Source organism: Sylvia atricapilla, chromosome 15, assembly GCF_009819655.1.
Source record: "Sylvia atricapilla isolate bSylAtr1 chromosome 15, bSylAtr1.pri, whole genome shotgun sequence".
Taxonomy (NCBI): Eukaryota; Metazoa; Chordata; class Aves; order Passeriformes; family Sylviidae; genus Sylvia; species Sylvia atricapilla.
The window spans coordinates 15732237-15749450 of record NC_089154.1 but is presented as its reverse complement, the minus strand read 5'-3'; the positions used below and the strand labels follow the sequence as shown (position 1 = coordinate 15749450).

The window sequence follows — 17214 nt, the reverse complement described above, 5'->3', positions numbered from 1 at the left end:
GCTGTTAAATTTTTGCATAGTTGCAGCATAGATAAGCAGCCTATTTTAAACTTCCCTGTTTGTTTAAACAATTTGTCACCTATAAACTAGTTATTTTTAAAGATTCAGTGTTTTCTTGTGACTAGATTGTTTTTTTTTCTTTGATTTAGTGATGTGCTCTTGATTTTTTGGAAAAGCCTAAGTAAATCTGCTGTTGATGCTTTCATTTGGAGATTGTAGCAAATGAGTCTTTGCTCATCCTCCTCCTTCCAATAGGATATATTCAAATAAATGCTCTTTCTTGATGCATGTCTGAACGTGGTTTGAACCAAAAACACCAAAAAATTAAATACAAGCCCATCTTGTTCTCAGCTGTGTTTTTTCCCCTATATCTGACTTTGTGCCTTTATCCTGAAAGAGACAGAGGTGGCATTAGAGCAGCTTTAAGTGTTAACTTCAGCAGTCTGCAGATGAGCAAGGATAGTCTGCATCAGCTTTAGAGGAAAGAAGGTTCTCTTTTGTCTGAGTTACTGCCTGCTTCTTTGTAGTCTTTTCTACAAAATCATGGCTATTGATTGCTTTGAGAAACAGATTCTGCTTCACTCTGTACTGCTAGGTGTTCTATGTTTTGCTAGAGCTTGAAGATACTTTCCTAAAATAGTGCTTGTGTTTAGCCATGTAGTAGAAACGCACTGCAACACCATAAAAAAGGAGTGAGGTCAAATAGGTAAAGTAAAATTAAAGCCCAAACCCAAATATACATCCTAGCATGAGCTGGTTTTATCCTGTGCCTGTTATTCCATTCGGAGATGTGTAAATTTACATTTTTAATTCTCTCATGTGTTTTGTTTTTGTTTGTTTGGTTGGTTTTTGCATTGCTGCTTCTACTTTTCTTGTTAGGGCTTGTTTGCCCGTCGGCGCCAGCTGCTGCTTACAGAAGGGCCCCACCTGTATTATGTGGATCCTGTCAACAAAGTCCTCAAAGGAGAAATTCCATGGTCTTTAGAGTTGCGTCCAGAAGCCAAGAATTTTAAGACATTTTTTGTTCACACGGTAAGTTACTTTTCTGAATTTCTTTGTAAATTGCTCTAAGGTCCTTAGGCATTTTCTGTAAGTTATCAAAAATATTTTTCTGGAGAAAATATAATTGCTTAGATAGAAAATTTCATAGTCCTAACTTAAAATGAAACTGAACAAAAACCTGAAAAAAGTCAACCAACAGAAAAGGCACAAAATCCACACCCCTCAACCAGAATCAAATAATAATAAAAAACCAAAAATCGAAAAAAAGCCTCATTCTGACATACACGTTTATCACAAAAATGCAACTGTATTTTTATTATAAGTGTTTAAACAAACCATAAGTGGATTTTGGGCTTTGAAGGACATTCTTAAAGACTTCTAAAATTTAGCCCTCTTTGTATGTAGTGAATCATGAAAAGTGTATAATTTATTATCAGTTCACTGCTTAAAAATATTCAGGTGCCAGGCCTATGGTTAATCAGTAATAAATAATGTTATATAGCTGTAACTGAATTGTACTTTCAGAAAGTTAATGAACTAATTCCAAATAATTATCTTATTGGTGCAGAATTACTACTGCTTTTTGGTTAAACTGTGTTTGGAGTAATCATTCAAATGTTGTTCACTTATAGCCAAACAGGACATATTACCTGATGGACCCAAGTGGGAATGCTCATAAATGGTGCAAAAAGATACATGAAGTTTGGCGGCACAGATACCACCAGAATGCTGCAAAATAGTAAAGCTCATCCAAAATTTCCCAGTTTCCCTACTTGCTGCTAGAACTCCGTGTGCAGCCGATCAGAGGAATCTTTTCAACCCACCTATTGCCATCTCAAGGGAAAGCATACGTCTGAAATGTTCCTTGGGGGTTTTTTTTGTTTTGGTTTTGGGTTTTTGTTTTTGGTTTTGATTTTTGTTTTTTGTTTTTGGTGGGGTTTTTTTGTGGTTTTTTTTTTTTTGTTTTGTTTTTTTTTTTTTTTTGTCCCTTGGTTTTTTGTTTTGTTTGTGTGGGGTTTTTTTTTTTGTTTGGTTTGTTTCTTATTTTTGTTTTTGTTGTTTTTATTTTGAGAAGGACAAAAAAGGAAGAAAAGCAAAAATCTAATGGAATTCAGGGTTGCTTTGCTCGCTCTTTGTGCTTCTGTTGAGGCTTCCACATGCATATCATTGCAGTGAAGATCTTGCTTTTGTGCACTTCAGTTCCATTTCTGCTGCAGACTAGTGGATAGATCTTGCATTACCAGCTTCACTTAAGATGAATTCAAACCAATCCACACGCACACACGCCGAATCATGTCCCAGCCTTGCATTTTATGGGGCTGGACTTTTCTGTGACTCTCAGATTATCATTAAACTGTGTTTCATCAGGGAGCTTTTATATGCCTCTCCTAAGTACCACCTCTTTGTTTTTCCTTCCTTTCCTCACAGTCCCCCAGCTTATTGGTATATGGCATTTGTAGCCGAATCAATTGCACCCTTGTGTAATTCCTAACATAGTTCTGGTTGCAGGATTTGTGTGGTACTTTAGTAATTATGTGAATGAATCAGATGTATTTCTCTGGCAGACAGGCTCCAATGATAAAGCTTTTGAGAGAGTAAGATGCTGAACATAGCACTGAAATTTCTAAAATTGAAATGTTGGCTTCTGAAGCATTTTAAACATTAAGTTTAAATTTTAATATAAGTCATATGTGTGTTTAATCAAGGGACAATAAACTTACCAGCATGCTTTTAACTAATGCTAACTAAAAGAGAAACTAGTTAGTATGGGAGAGAAAAGGCTACTATTGAAATAGTAAATAGTTTTTCACCTTTTCAGCAGATGAGGGCTAGAAGCTTTCTTTCCAGGGTGTGCATGTGTTGTGCATTTTAGTGGGGCCAGCCTATTTACTTGGGTAGAGAAGGAAGTGTGAAAACTTTGTACAATTGATTACTTGACTTTTTGTCTCATTGTGTAATGAGATGTCAGTTCTATTTTTGGTCCTTGGCCAAACATTCAGGACCTCTGGAAAAAATGTAAGGAATTGAAATATAGATAATAAAGTAATCTGGTGAGAAAATCAAAGGCAAATATTGATACAAAGGGGAAAATATATGGTACTTAAAGCATATCTGTAGAACAAAAATATTTTTCATATCTATCTCCTTTAGTCTCTTCAAATTATGGCTATTTTTTGTGGTCAAACATTTCTTGTCGTGTTACAAAGACACAACTTCCTGTGTGCTAAAAAAAACTTCCACACTGGTATTTTCAACATGCCTGTGTTCCTAAACCTTGCAGAGGGGAATGACCTAGGTCTGGACAAAGACATTCCTTCCTTGTTGTAAAAGCAGTATAAACATCACACCTATTTATTCACTCACTACACGTACCATTGCATTTTGAGTTGTCATAGTACAATGTGCTTTTCCTTCCACCAAAGAAAGGTTTCTGTACAATGTTGGAAAACCTCATAGGCTACTGTTTTCTAGAAACAGTATTTTAGATAGGATGGCTTATCAGATTTTGCAGAAAATACATGACCGTCAAATATTTTCTTGTACAGGGCAAAGGAGATGTATTATTGACCTCTTAAAAACTGTGTTATGTAGTTGAACTTGATGGCAGTTCAGCTTTTCCAGTCTTTAAAAGAGACAGTGCAGTTGCCTTTTCTTTTGGAGCTACTGCACTCCTGTAGTCTTGTATCCCTCCATGTACAAAAAACTGAGAGAAGCAAATCCCTGGCTTAGTGTATCTGGTGTTAAGGGAGAGAAGGGATCCTGTAAATGGCTGAGGAAGACAGAAAAGTGTTCCTCTGCATCCTGAGAAATTTCATCACATACAAAGTACACTCCTTGTCACTCAAATTTGAATAGCACAGTGCACCTTTGATCTGTGTCTAAATGTGCCATTCTAACCAAGATGAGAAGTTGTTGCTATCCATTTGTTCTCCAGCTGTCAAATTCTGGCCGTGTGTTGTGTGTGCTGGGAGCAACCCTACCACTTTTGGGTTTAGTCTCTGGTGTAGAGATCCAGACAGACATTCCCAACTTCATACAGGATCGTTGAGCAGTGATGGAGATTCACAGTGCCACTGCTGTTCAGTGTGACAAAACTTGGTCTCACATAAAAGGTCTGGCAAAATTACCTCTATTGGCACGTTAACTAGGTGAAAATCTAGGTGTGCTTAAACATGTTTTCTCTAATATTTAGATTTTTAGTCATTTTACCACAGCTAATTAATTATGGTTTTTTCACACCTTGAAAATCTCTCAGTAGGCTTTCATCCTGCCTACCAAAAGCTTTCAGCCAGCCAGATGTTGGTAGCAGTAAGGTGCCAAGGTATCTGGAAGGTTGATGTCTGCATTCTAGATGTCCTTTGTTTTTAATTGAGGAAGCTGTTATTGGAAAACTGTGAGCATCTCTTACAGGCATCACTGCACTTAGAACTTCAGAATTCCCAATCCAGTCTCGCTTAGCTACTGCTTTTTTGGGAAGAAGCTAGACCTTTCCTGGGAGAGGTATTTCTATTTCTTGGACTATATGTAGGATTTGTGGGTTTGAAAGCTGGCACGAGCATCGAGTGAGGCATCACAAAGCAGTTGTGGATTCAAGTATGTTTCACCAGTTTGTCCAATTAAATGTGTTCACAGGTGCTGCATATTTTGAAGGGCAGGTACCCATTTTAAATGGTTATACCTGATGTGGGGTAGATTCATCTCTTAGTCCTGAAGATCACTCCTGTGGTTCATGGGAATTTATGGAATGAAATGTGCAAGGAAAGTTCTTCAGAGCTGCACATAGCCAGGTGATTTTTCTGCTTTTAAGGTTTTCAAAGCAGAAAAAAAAAATTAGGTACTTGAAGACTTTTCTTAAGATTGCTCCTTACTGCAGACCTACTGAAAACCTGATCTGTTGATTCATTCCATCTCTTGCAATTTAAAAATTGCCAGTCATTTGTGAAGAATGTGGTCAGTAATGTAATTTTGCTTTGCTTGGTATTTGAACTTCAGAAAGGTACCTATTCCATCTTTTTCTGTGGTGTGTAGCTTAAGAAAGGCTGAAGTACTATTGCCCAGTCACAAGAAGTTGAAGACTGGTTTAATAAACTAAGAAATTAGTTTGTTACCCTTTGCCCTAAAGTCCAATTTTGTAAAGGTTTTGTGTTAAGAAAGAGTTACTTCAGATGTGATGTTGAGGCATTGTTAGCAAACTGATACTGCCTATTACAATTCCAATTTCTAAGCACTTAGGTGCTGAAGAGATCAAACCATTAGTATACTGTGCTCTACTTTTCTCCTTCTGACATCATTTAATTGTAAAGTATCTGCTATATATGTCTGAAAAGAATTGTGGATTGAAACAAAGATGTGATGATTCTAATCAGCTTTCAAAGTTCAAGATGCTTAATTTAATGTGCTTGATACAATTATATTTTGTGCTGGGAACTTTGAAGAATTATGAGAATTTCCCACATGTAAATTTTCTTTTGAATTATTTAGTAAAGTCAAGACAATTACTTCAGTTGGCCTATGGAAAAAACATTTAATTTCAACACCTTGCTGAGGAGAGAATATGTGTATTAATAGGTGCCTAAAGATGTGGCCTCTGTATGGATTTTGATCATTCTTTCTACTAGTAAATTGCACAAATAGGTGTGATATTTATATCTGAAATTTTGCTGGATGCCTATAATACTTCATGGAAATACTTTATGAATCAAATGGAAGTGCTCCTGCAAAGCCTCATGATGCAGATTGTCCATCAGTTGATCAAGTGAGCTTATAGACAAGTAGTTCTGTGACCCAAAATGGCATGTTTTCATTTATGACTGATAATTTCAGAATGTTTCCTCTTTCATGGAAGAAATTACTGTTATGCAACAAACAATTGGAGAGGTACTTAAGCACCCAATAGCCTGGTTTTAGAATAAAGTGAATATACCCATCAAGGTCATCAAGTCCAACTGTGGCCTTGCACAGGACTCCCCAGACCCCACCATGTGCCAGATACCACCTTGGACTCAGGCAGGCTTGGTAGTGTGACTGCTTCCTGGGGAGCTTCCTGGGGAGCCTGTCCCAGTGTTCAGCCACCCCCTGGGTGAAAAACCTTTCCCCGACACTAGCACAAACCTCCTGTGAGTCAGCTTCATGCCATTCCTCCACTCCGTCCCTGGGCAGGAGTCACCTGTCTGTCCGCTGGGCCACGAATGTGGGTGATTGCCATCTGCCAGTGTCCCATGGCCGTGTGCTGAATGTTCGAAAGGGTGCAGAACTGACAATTACTATATCTGGCAAAAGAGAAAACATAGGAACCAGGACCCATCATCAGTTTTGATAGTTGTATGCTCTTTTCAGGTTGGTGGCAGTAAGTTACGCGTGTAGTATGCTCTACCTGGTTTGTAGCTGTAACTGTGATGTACAGACAAAGAAAAAAAATAAAAAACCCACCCCAAACAAACAAAACCCCTGACCCCCTTCAGCAAACCACAAAACAATCTCCCCTCCTCCAAGAACTCGTGAAAACAGAAGCAAATAATGCAATGATAAAAGATACACACTTTTGTATTTTTATTCTTATAAGGTTATTTGCTGGCTCTTGTTGGCCTCTAGTTCAGTCTGTGTTATTTAAATTCTAATATATGAATTATTTGGATTGAATTCATGTTCGGGGCCATGGTGTTGTATGTATTGATGTACAGCCTTGAATGTGAATAATTATTGTAAACTATATTTTACACCTTTTTTTCTGGCTTTATTATATAAATTTTCTATTGGTCGATGATTTAATCATATCTCATAATTTAATGACTGTTTATTCTCCTCTCGACAGATCTCTGTGCTGTAGATGTGTAGTTAGTGACTGGATGACGGATTTCACTTATGCTTGGTAGTCTGTAATAAAGGCATGTAGGGTTCTGCGCGGCCTCCGCCTCTTCCTTCCGCCGGGGGCACGGGGTACACGGGGCGGGCCCGCGGCCGTGTGAGGGTCCCGCCGGCCGTGAGAAGGTCCCGCCCGCCGTGAGGGGGGCCGCCGGGCCGTGAGGGGTCCCGCCGGCCGTGAGGGCCGCCAGCCGCCGTGAGGGGCCGCCGGCCGTGTGAGGGGTGCCGCCGGCCGTGTGAGGGGTGCCGCCGGCCGTGTGAGGGGGACAGCCGGCCGTGAGGGGGCCGCCGGCCGTGAGGGCAGCCAGCCGCCGTGAGGGGCCGCCGGCCGTGTGAGGGTCCCGCCGGCCGTGAGGGGGACAGCCGGCCGTGAGAGGGCCGCCGGCCGTGAGGGGTCCCGCCGGCCGTGAGGGGGACAGCCGGCCGTGAGAGGGCCGCCGGCCGTGAGGGGTCCCGCCGGCCGTGAGGGCAGCCAGCCGCCGTGAGGGGCCGCCGGCCGTGTGAGGGTCCCGCCGGGCCGTGAGGGGGACAGCCGGCCGTGTGAAGGGGACAGCCAGCCGTGAGGGGGACAGCCGGCCGTGAGGGGGACAGCCAGCCGCCGTGAGGGGCCGCCGGGCGAGAAGGGGCGGGGCTGTTCTCCGGCGCTTCCGGTGGGCGGGGCGCCGGGGGCCCGGCAGCCGGGGCGGCCCCTTCCGGCGGCGGCGAGGATGGCGGCGGAGAACCACTGTGAGTTCCCGGTGTCCCCGGCTGGCGGCCCGGGCGCGGGCGGGCCCTGCCGTCGGTGTAGCTCGGCGCCGCTGCCCGGCGCGGGGCCCGGCAAGTGGGTTCGGCTGAACGTGGGGGGCACCTGCTTCCTGACCACTCGACAGACGCTCTGCAGGGACCCTAAGTCCTTCCTCTTCCGCCTGTGCCAGGCCGACCCCGACCTGGACTCGGACAAGGTGAGCGCGGGCCCGCTCCCCGCTCCCCGCCTGCCGCGCCGGGGCTGCGCTGCGCCCGGGGCCCGGATCCCGCCGGCGTGAGGGGAGCGCGGGGCCCGGCGCCGCGGTGAGGGGCGGCACGGCGGCTCCTGTGCCGCGGACAGTCTTTCCGAGGAGCGGTGCTTGTGAGTGATGTGCGAAGCGCTTGGGTTCGTGAATAGCAAAACTGCTCGTAAATACAGCAGAGAGCACAGTATCGTTTGTACGCGTGTGTAATTTTTTAATGTTGTCTGACTGGGTATAGTTTTAATGGAGTATCTGTGTGCACTAACGTTGTGTTATTTCTGCACTGTCATTATTCTCTTGTTCAATTACTAGAAGCAGAGTAAAGTACTTTTGATAGTAATCTCGCTTAGACGTAGCATTCTGTCTTTTCAGCAATTCTTGGAGAAGAATGTTTCATGTTCTGCATAGATTGCAAGTTCTGGGTGAATATTTTGATATTCACTCTGACTCATTTTTCGTAGAGGAAAAAAGTTATTAAGATTTTATTTGTGGTGTGGTATGTAGTAATGGTTATAAGTTATGTAGTGCTGACTCTGAAAGAGATTTTGGAGCATCACAGACAAAAAGACGTTTTTCAGTGCAGTTAGGGAGAAGAAAGGAACAGCTTATAACCCTATAACCAACAGGTTTAAAATAAGGAGTTGCCTAGTATATATAAATTTTGAAACTTTTTTTCAGTGAGATTAGTAGATTTCATAATTTTTTCAGGCATTACTTCCAGAAAGGATATTTGAACACTTAAGATAGGGAACAGAACGTAATGTTCCTGAGTTAAAAGAAAAAAAAAAGTTGAAGTGTGCTGGTATGGGAATTTGGTTGTTGTCTTTGGTTTTTATTGGGATTTTTATGGAGAGCATAAACTAACCTATCAAAATAAATTTAAAAATGTAGGTGGTTTGCTGATAGGCCAGCTGTCTTTGGGAGAGAGTAGGAAAAGCATTCCTCTAAGGTTTCTGTATGAAAAGATAAAGCAGTGCCTTGTGCTCTGGCAGATGGGGGGCCGGCCGTGTCCTGGGGTGCATCAGGCCCACACTGGCAGTGGGCAAGGGAAGGCATTGTCCCCTTCTGCTCTGGTTTGGGTCCTCACTGCTCACTTGGAGTCCTGCAGCCACCTTTGGGTACCACAATATCAGGAGGATCTCGGGCTCTTAGGGAGCATCTGAAGGAGGAGCAGAGTTTCTGAAGGGGAGCCATATGAGAAACAGCTGGAGGAGGCCAGGGGAAGGCACATCGCTGTCTGCATCCTCCTCATGAGGGGCAGTGTCCATCTCTGTCCTCTGGGGCCAGGGACAGGGTCCAGGGGAACGGCGTGGAGCTGTGTCAGGGGAGGTTTGTGTTGGGTATCAGGAGAAGGTTCTTTCCACAGGGGTGGGTTTAACACTGGGACAGGATTCCCAGGGAATGGTCATGGCCCCAGCCATGGGCTTGACAAAGCTCAGTACGTGGTGGGGTTGTTGGGGCTGTGCTGTGCAGGGCCAGGAGCACGACTCGGTCCTCGTGGGTCTTTTCCAGCTCAGGATATTCTGTGATTCTCTGATTGCCTTAATGCTTGCTGCTGTAAAGAACTGAGAGGCTTGGAGGAAGGTAGCATATTGCCTTTAAACTGCCTTTGGATACTAGTGTTGAGTAGGGCAGGGCAGCCTGTCTCTTGCTGTCAGCTATGTTTCCACTCATAATGGAAGAAAGATTAACCTTTGGCACACTCTGTGGCCAAACTAGTGTTGAATGGAATAAGATAGTGACATTGACCCTCTGAATTTAGGATGTTTCACAGTGTCACTCCAAAGTTTGTATTTAAAACTGTTTGAGAACAATTTCAGCAAATGAATGAGCAGTAGTGGTCATATTTACTGTTCAGAATAGGATTTGTTTTCCATTTAAATCTTGGTTTAGAGATGAATACATAAAAATAGACAAGCAGAGCCTTGTTTGCCTTTTCATAATTTTTAAACTAATTTAATGCTTTTACTGTGTTACTTAATAATGAAGTAATAATTAATAATTATTAATTCACATATATTTCCCTGCTTCAGCATCTTCCTACTTGAGCTGTATACCAGTTTTTCTTTTCAAACTGCTCTAGCATTCTTACAACTTTCCCCTAGGAAGGAGATTTTCAAACTTTCTTAATAAGGTTTGGTAGTAGTATTCATGCTGGATTTTTAATGCCTTTCTAAAGTTGGCGTAGAATCTGTCAAAGAAGGAAGCACAAAAGCACTGAGTGCTTTACAGAAATCCAAGTCTTCCTGGTAGTGCAGCCTTGCCAGTCAGCAGTAAGAAATAGCTACGCTGTAGTCATTATTCTAAGTAGTAACAGATGCACTTCATTTGTCCATGAGATTTCTGACTTGTCAGGTGGGTTGTGCTACTGCTGATGTAGTTTTGGTAAGTACTCTAGTCTGCAGATACTCAACGTTTTTAGGCCACACAGTTTGTGAAAAATTCACTAGTTCAATATTTAAAAAGTACAGATGATGGGGAAGCAATTGTTTATAAATCCAGATTTAGTACCAAATATTGATGTATTTCTCTGCATATTGCTGCCTTTATCAGAGCTCAGAATATGTAAATTGTGTCATTTTAAAAAACATTCACATTAGAGCATACAGCTTTGGGCCAAGAGCTTGGTGGTATGACATGAGTGTATCCAGATCCAGTATTGATCCCAATGAAGATAATTAATTGGAAATGATTTTATGACATTTCAGCTAGTGTTTTAATGCAGTTCCTGGGAAGATTGTTAAATGGGATCAGGGAGGTGTGTGTATTTGATCCACCTTTTGAGTCCTACTGGAATCCTGTACTGGGTTCTAGCATCCCCACTTCAAGGTCACAGCAGGGCAGTGGCTAGTCACAAGGTGAAATAAGATCTGATGAAAAGTTCTAAAGAACAAAATTTTTTTTGGCAAGAAGTTTACGAAGTGACTTTTCTGTCCAGAAGTACATACGTGGAGACAAGAAATCTAATAGTGAAGCCTATTCAGTGTAGCAAAGGTGTTGTGAAATCCAGCTAGCAAAGTGTCAAACTGTAGATGTCCTTGCTAGAAAGTACATAATATTAGCAGTGACAGTAATCATTTATTGGGAGGGTTACATTTCACTGCTACTTTCTAAAGATTAAATTTCACTATAAATAAATTGAGTTCTTTGTGTGTTTTAAACTAAGGTCAGGGTAAGTGTTCATTATGATTCCTTTGAGCCTCAGTCTCTATAAAGATTGAAGTGAAGACATTTGCAACTGGAATACATGATCATTTTATTGCTTTGGTCAGTATTTTTCAAAGGAATGTAATTGTAATTGAGCTGACTTTTCATCGGTATGCTGAACCAGGTGATTGAAAATTGAAGAGCAAGTGACTAGGTTTCCTCTAAAATTCCATGGAATTTGTAACTTGAACTGAACACTGCTGTGGGAGTGGTAATAAACAACACAGTCTTCACTGGATGTGGGCAGTGCTGTCTTCTGAGTGGTGTCCTCATGAGCAGGCATGGAAAAGGCCTGGGACTTAGAGACAAGAAAGAAAAAGCTCTTGAGAAGAATGTAATGCCAAAGTAGAACTGGGTGGAGATCAGTCATGTGATGAACTAGCAGTGTAGGGTTGGATGCACAAAGACAACGTGCATTTGTTTGGAGTGTTCTTGTGAAGAATGTCAGCGTTTGCAGGAGACACCTCTAAGTGTGGGGTGATGTGACTGTACTGAGTGGAGAGGAAACTTGAATTTCTGCTGCTGTGCTGATAAACATTAACACCTGTTTGTATAAAATACATCTAAAAGAGAGAGACCTTTGAAACCTTACTAGGGGTTAGGTTTGTCTAACATTTGTGGTATTCATCTGAAGTTTGGGAAATGCCTTCAAAGTACCTGCTTTAGTAGTGTCAGTGAGGATTCAAACTTGCTTGAAGCTTGTAGAAAAACAATTTACTAGTTAGCAGAGGAAATTGCATAGCTGGGACATCAAAGTCCATTAATACTTAAGCTAGCAAGCCTAAAGCTAGTAATGTACATGCAAACTCTTTAAATTGTCCAGATCAAATTGGATGACATTTGCAATTAATTATTTTATCTTACTATAAAACTGTTTATATTAAAAGTGTCAAAATGCTAATTACATGTTATAATACAGTATGTTTCATGTACATGTGGATAAAAACAGTCCTGATAATATTCTGAAAGACTTACAGCCTGTATTTTTTAGAGTTCCAGGTAGAGCAGATGACTACACTTCTGTGTCAGCTTGTATTGGATTTCTGTTTACATAAATGTCCTTAAAGATCTGGTGTAATCGGCTTTTCTTAGTGATTTCAGCATGAAGTGCTTAGCATACACTGGGGGATATTCAGGCAGCTCACTCAAAAGGAGGAGCAATGAGGCATTTTCTGTAGGAATATGCTGAGGAAGTAAAGTTTTTGCCTCACTTGCCTGTGCATTATTTGCATATGGTTGCAATATTTACTGATTGGTTTATCTTTTCACTCTTGACATCCTGGTGCCAATGTGTAACCTATCTGAGCTGTCAGGTCAGTGTTCAAGACACACAGCCTCCTCTTAATGTTAGTTAATGCATATTTCCTATGTCTGTAATCTGGGCGAGTGACTTTTGCAAGGCGTTTAGATGCTCAAGTGAATCCTGTTGACAGAATTTGGGTTGCATGCTGTTAGAATTTAGCCAGAGTTCTTTAACTGTTGGTATTTATTTACTAACGTAAAAGCAAACAAAAAAATTCATTACAGCAAAAAATATAGCACTTTTGTGGGCCTTTTTTTTTTTTTTCTTTTTCAAGACAAGCTGAAAGACTTCTCACAGTAAATTATGGCACTACTGAGATGGTATTTTTTTCATGTATGACCTCTCATAAGGTGGAAGTTGAAGGAGAAGGCTTGACGTAGCTTCTTCCCTTTGTGGCTTTGCTGGAGGCTTGTTTAATATATAGAAGTCAGCTCAGAAAGAAACAATTTCAGATAATGTAGGCCTTGGAAAAAAAAGTTCAGGCCTTTTGTGTAAGGAGCGAATTAGCCATTGTAATTAAGATTTCATTTAGAGCTTTTAATCACTTTGCTTCTGTGACCCACCTCTCTGTCTCTGTAGTGGTGTAGAGCTGATGACCAATATTGCTTCAGAAGGTGATGTGAGAAAACATTGCACTGTAAAAAATTACTAATGAAGAAGATTATAGATAAAGATTTGTTTTTCTTAACTTGGAAGACTTCCAGTTTTGGAAGTTGAGATGATGACCAAGTACAGGGCTTTTTTCTTTAAAACAGCATTTCCTTTTATCTGTGTTGGATCTTCCTTTCCAACTCCACTGGTTTCTTTTCCTTTACTAAATAATACTTTTCAGCTTAAAATTTGTACAGTTGCCAGCTATTTTAATTTCTTTGGGTTGTTTCTGTATGTTGTACATTCTCGAATTGTTTTGGTAATGTAAATATATTTATAGATGAAATATTAAAACTCTTAAGGGGTTGGGAGGATTGATCAGATAAGAGAAGTTGTGTATTGAATGATTTGATCGATCAGTCTGATACCATGACAATTTTATTGTTTAATTCCTTTTATTGTCTTTAATAAATCCAGCTTTCAGGGATGTGGCTCACTGCAAGATGAATATTAGCTTGCAGTTCACATGTGGGTGTTCAAATCATTGTGGGGTTTTGGGTTTCTTTGGTTGGGGCTTTGGCGTTCTTGTTACTGTTTTGGGTTGTTTGGTTGGTTTGTGTTTGTTTGTTTTTCCAATCTAGGATGAAACAGGTGCCTATTTAATAGACAGAGACCCCACCTACTTTGGGCCAGTGTTGAACTATCTCAGGCACGGGAAACTGGTGATTAACAAGGACCTAGCAGAGGAAGGTAAGACGTGTCTAAATACCTTGTTTGCTTGCCACTTACTTATTATTTTCACTTCTTTTGAGTCACCAAAACTAACTTAGAGCAAGGTGGCAAACCTTAACCAGTGCAGCATTTCTATCTGTTTCAGCAAAACTGACAGGTATCATGCAGTTACAGTATATGGGGTTTATATTTGAGCATTTTGAGTAGGATTCCTGATTTCACAACTCCCATTCTCAGTTGGAACATCAGTGTTCAAACAAGGGCACAGATGCCTTTTAGTGTATAACCTTGTACCTTTCCTGTGTGACTGTGAAATATTTGGGTTTAGTCCTCTTTCAGCAAAGGAATGCCGCCTAGGAAACAAGCTTTACAAGATGTAAAGCAAACTCAGAATGAAGCTCTGGCATGTTCATATGTGTGGAATACACTTTTAAAGACTGAATTCTGCCCCAGCCTCTCTCTCCTTGTTCCCAGTTTGTATCCATTTTACACTAATGGAGGATGACTCTTTTAAAACACATAGTGATAAAACTGTATTGATAGCGTATTGAAGAAATTTATCAAGGGAAATACAATTTAACAACACTAGGAAGAAATTGTGTGAAATATAATTTCCATGTACATTGTTAAGCATACTCTGTGTGGAGAGCAGGTAGGCCTTGAATGTGTGACTAGAAGCAGTATGTATCTTTAAGTTTTTGTTTCAGACTCTAAGATCTCAAATGACAGGTAGAAAAATTTTCTGCTTGCTAGCAGCTCCAGAGATTTTCAGTAGGGATATTTAAATATCTCTTTTGCATTCCAGCCCGAGGCAGGGCCTGAGGTATGGTGGTCTTAGCAGTCTGCTATGGAACGGTATCTGTCTGCATTTTTTTGTTTCTTGCCTCATTCTGTATGTGAAATGGCATCAGTTTTCTTTGGGGCATTTTTAGGACTATTTTTTAGAATGAGCCAAACATTGAATTACATGTACCTGAAAGAAGCCTGAACTATCTTATCATAGGGAAAAAAATAACTAATTTCCTGTAGCTGTTGAGAGGATAGTCTTATGAACTGGTCGGTGATTTTGGCCTGGAATCTTTAGTTACTCTGTCTTCCCAAAAAATGTTTTCACACTAGGTGTACTGGAAGAGGCTGAATTCTACAATATCACATCTCTAATAAAACTGGTAAAGGACAAAATAAGAGAAAGAGACAGCAAAATCTCACAGGTGAGGCTGTTTTCTCGTGTGCTTTTGATTATTTGTCCTATGACAAGTAGTGAGTGGGTTCCGTCTGTTTTTATGTAACTCCTGATTTCCCCAGTAAGATATTGAATGGCTGACCTCCATCACTGCATGATCTGGAACCACTAGTACACAAAGATTAATATTCTTAATTGCTGGCTCCTGACAGTCCACTTACAAAGTTCACAGATCTCGTTCAAAAACTGAAAACATTCTAAGTAATTGTTCCAAAATGTCCTCTTCTTATAGCAGCTCACACTGCTGTGAAAGTGAACATGATAAAGTTTGTTCTTTAACTCTGCTGCTCAGGCTTCCCTAGTAACTGGGTCTTTATGGAGGTATTCCAAACTTCTGTTGTTATTGACACATTTCTCTTGAAGCCAAGTTGCCAAATTGCAGGGTTGCTCTGATAGCATTTACTATAGGTCTCAGCTAAAATGGTCCTAATTGTTCATTGCTCTGGGTGGGTTCAAAGTGGTGTAAAAGCTGCCAACTTCAGACGAGTCACAAACATAATGAATTCCATGTCCTGTTGAGCATCTTCTCTTTCTTCTTGAAGGTGCCAGTCAAACATGTATACAGAGTGCTGCAGTGTCAGGAAGAGGAACTCACTCAAATGGTTTCCACAATGTCCGATGGCTGGAAATTTGAACAGGTAAAAAATCTATATGGGATATAGTTAACACAGTCTTCTAAAAAAAAATAAAAATGTATGAAGTATCTTTTTTGAAAGAGGAATGTAAATTAAATTCCACGCATCTTTTTTGACTCATTCATTTTCAGAATTTGGATAAACATACACAGCTAAGTTAAAATGTGATATTTGTGTTTGCATTCATCATAAAACAAAATAATGTAGCTTTCCAGGAGGTAAATTTTGCTGACTTTCTATGAAAACATCTGCAGCATGTCTGAAATGTAATTTTTCAGTGTCTACACATGAGCAGGGGAAGGGTGAATGAACCAGAATTAACTAATACAAGCTTATATCAGTGGTAGGTTAGATATGAAGAGCTCTGGGTAAAAGAGATGAGTTTGGGAGATAAATGTTTGCCAGGCCCAAAAAGTGGTTCTTCTGATAAAAAACCTGATACACAAAGGAAGGGTGAACTTTAACCTGTGTGGATGTGAAGTTTGGTAGCTGTGAGCTATGTGAATGTTTTTGTTCTTTGCAGTGCATAAAAATAGCTTTGTGTGTACATTCAAGAACACACTGTAAAATCACAAGATCTATCTGTTATCTTTGATAGTCTCTGTAAGTAAGAAATTAACTGTACAGCTGCTTCATCCTTCACATTCCTAATCCAGCAGAGTATTTAAACTGCATTGGAGCAACAAATCTTTTAACTCTGAAACACAAATGTACATCTTCTAGCACCTTTTTCAGTGTCTGATACTTACAATAGGAGAAATTGAAATAAGCACAAGCCCATTATCCTGTGCAGTCTCAGTCTAATAACGTGACAAAGCAACATTTAAAAAATGTTCATGACACAAAGGTAAAAGGGAACATGTTGTTTATATTTGATAAAATGTGTAAGGTGCTAGTGACACAGAGACAGGCATGAGCCAGTGGACAAAACAGGCACAGAGCAAGCTTTTTGTGCTTCAGTACTCTGCTTCAGGTATTACCAGGTCTGTTTGCCATGCCACAAGCTAAATGTTGTTTATGGCCCTGAAAAAAACTCTCACTTAGTACATGACTGTTTTTTGGCCAGTGCATGGAAAAAGGTTTTTCAACATTCTTCTTTGTAAGGAGAAACTAGCTTTTATTATAAATAGAGCTCCTTTACTTTTGAGCAGATTAAATGACACCATATCTTTTACCTATCCTAAACCCTTTGGGGATATTGTATTTGAGAGTAATACTGCTTTGACAGTGCAACTGCTGAAAGACCTATTATAATCTCTTCTAGAGCTGGAAGAATCCAGTGGTTTCCTTGGACATTGCATCTTTGTTTCATCCAGCTGTCTCCCTACTTCCTCCCTCTCCCATGTTGCACGTTTTTCAACACGTAGTTTGAAGCAGATAAACACAACAGCTGTATGATCTCATAATACCTAACATCTCATTACCTCACACTAGGCCATTCTCTTTGGACTGCAGACCTGCTTGGATCAGACCTCATTCCCTTGAAACAGGGCTAGAATATTGTGCCTAAACAGTTTTATTGTTAGTACCTTCAAACACTGTAGCATTTCTGTGATTTTTTCTAAGCCCATGTTGCTCAGCAGCATGCTTTCTTTCAGAAGCAGGCTGCAGGGTGGCACCCACCATGTGTGTGTGTGAAAAAAGATGGAATCA

General features: G+C 40.7%; 2 protein-coding genes across 8 annotated transcripts in view; both read left to right on the top strand.

The window, feature by feature from the left end:
• The window catches only part of PDPK1 (3-phosphoinositide dependent protein kinase 1), a 29078-nt gene extending 22178 nt beyond the window's left edge, over positions 1–6900 (top strand). For all 3 annotated transcript variants that reach the window (XM_066330349.1, XM_066330346.1, XM_066330347.1), the window contains exons 13-14: positions 880–1032; positions 1635–6900. In XM_066330349.1, the coding sequence (XP_066186446.1) occupies positions 880–1032; positions 1635–1742 (261 nt within the window). In that variant the 3' untranslated portion in view covers positions 1743–6900. The remainder of the gene's footprint in view (positions 1–879; positions 1033–1634) is intronic.
• A 626-nt stretch (positions 6901–7526) lies between these two features.
• KCTD5 (potassium channel tetramerization domain containing 5) overlaps positions 7527–17214 on the top strand; it is a 28158-nt gene continuing 18470 nt past the window's right edge. For all 5 annotated transcript variants that reach the window (XM_066330343.1, XM_066330342.1, XM_066330341.1 and 2 more), the window contains exons 1-4: positions 7527–7805; positions 13593–13701; positions 14803–14894; positions 15469–15564. In XM_066330343.1, the coding sequence (XP_066186440.1) occupies positions 7572–7805; positions 13593–13701; positions 14803–14894; positions 15469–15564 (531 nt within the window). In that variant the 5' untranslated portion in view covers positions 7527–7571. The remainder of the gene's footprint in view (positions 7806–13592; positions 13702–14802; positions 14895–15468; positions 15565–17214) is intronic.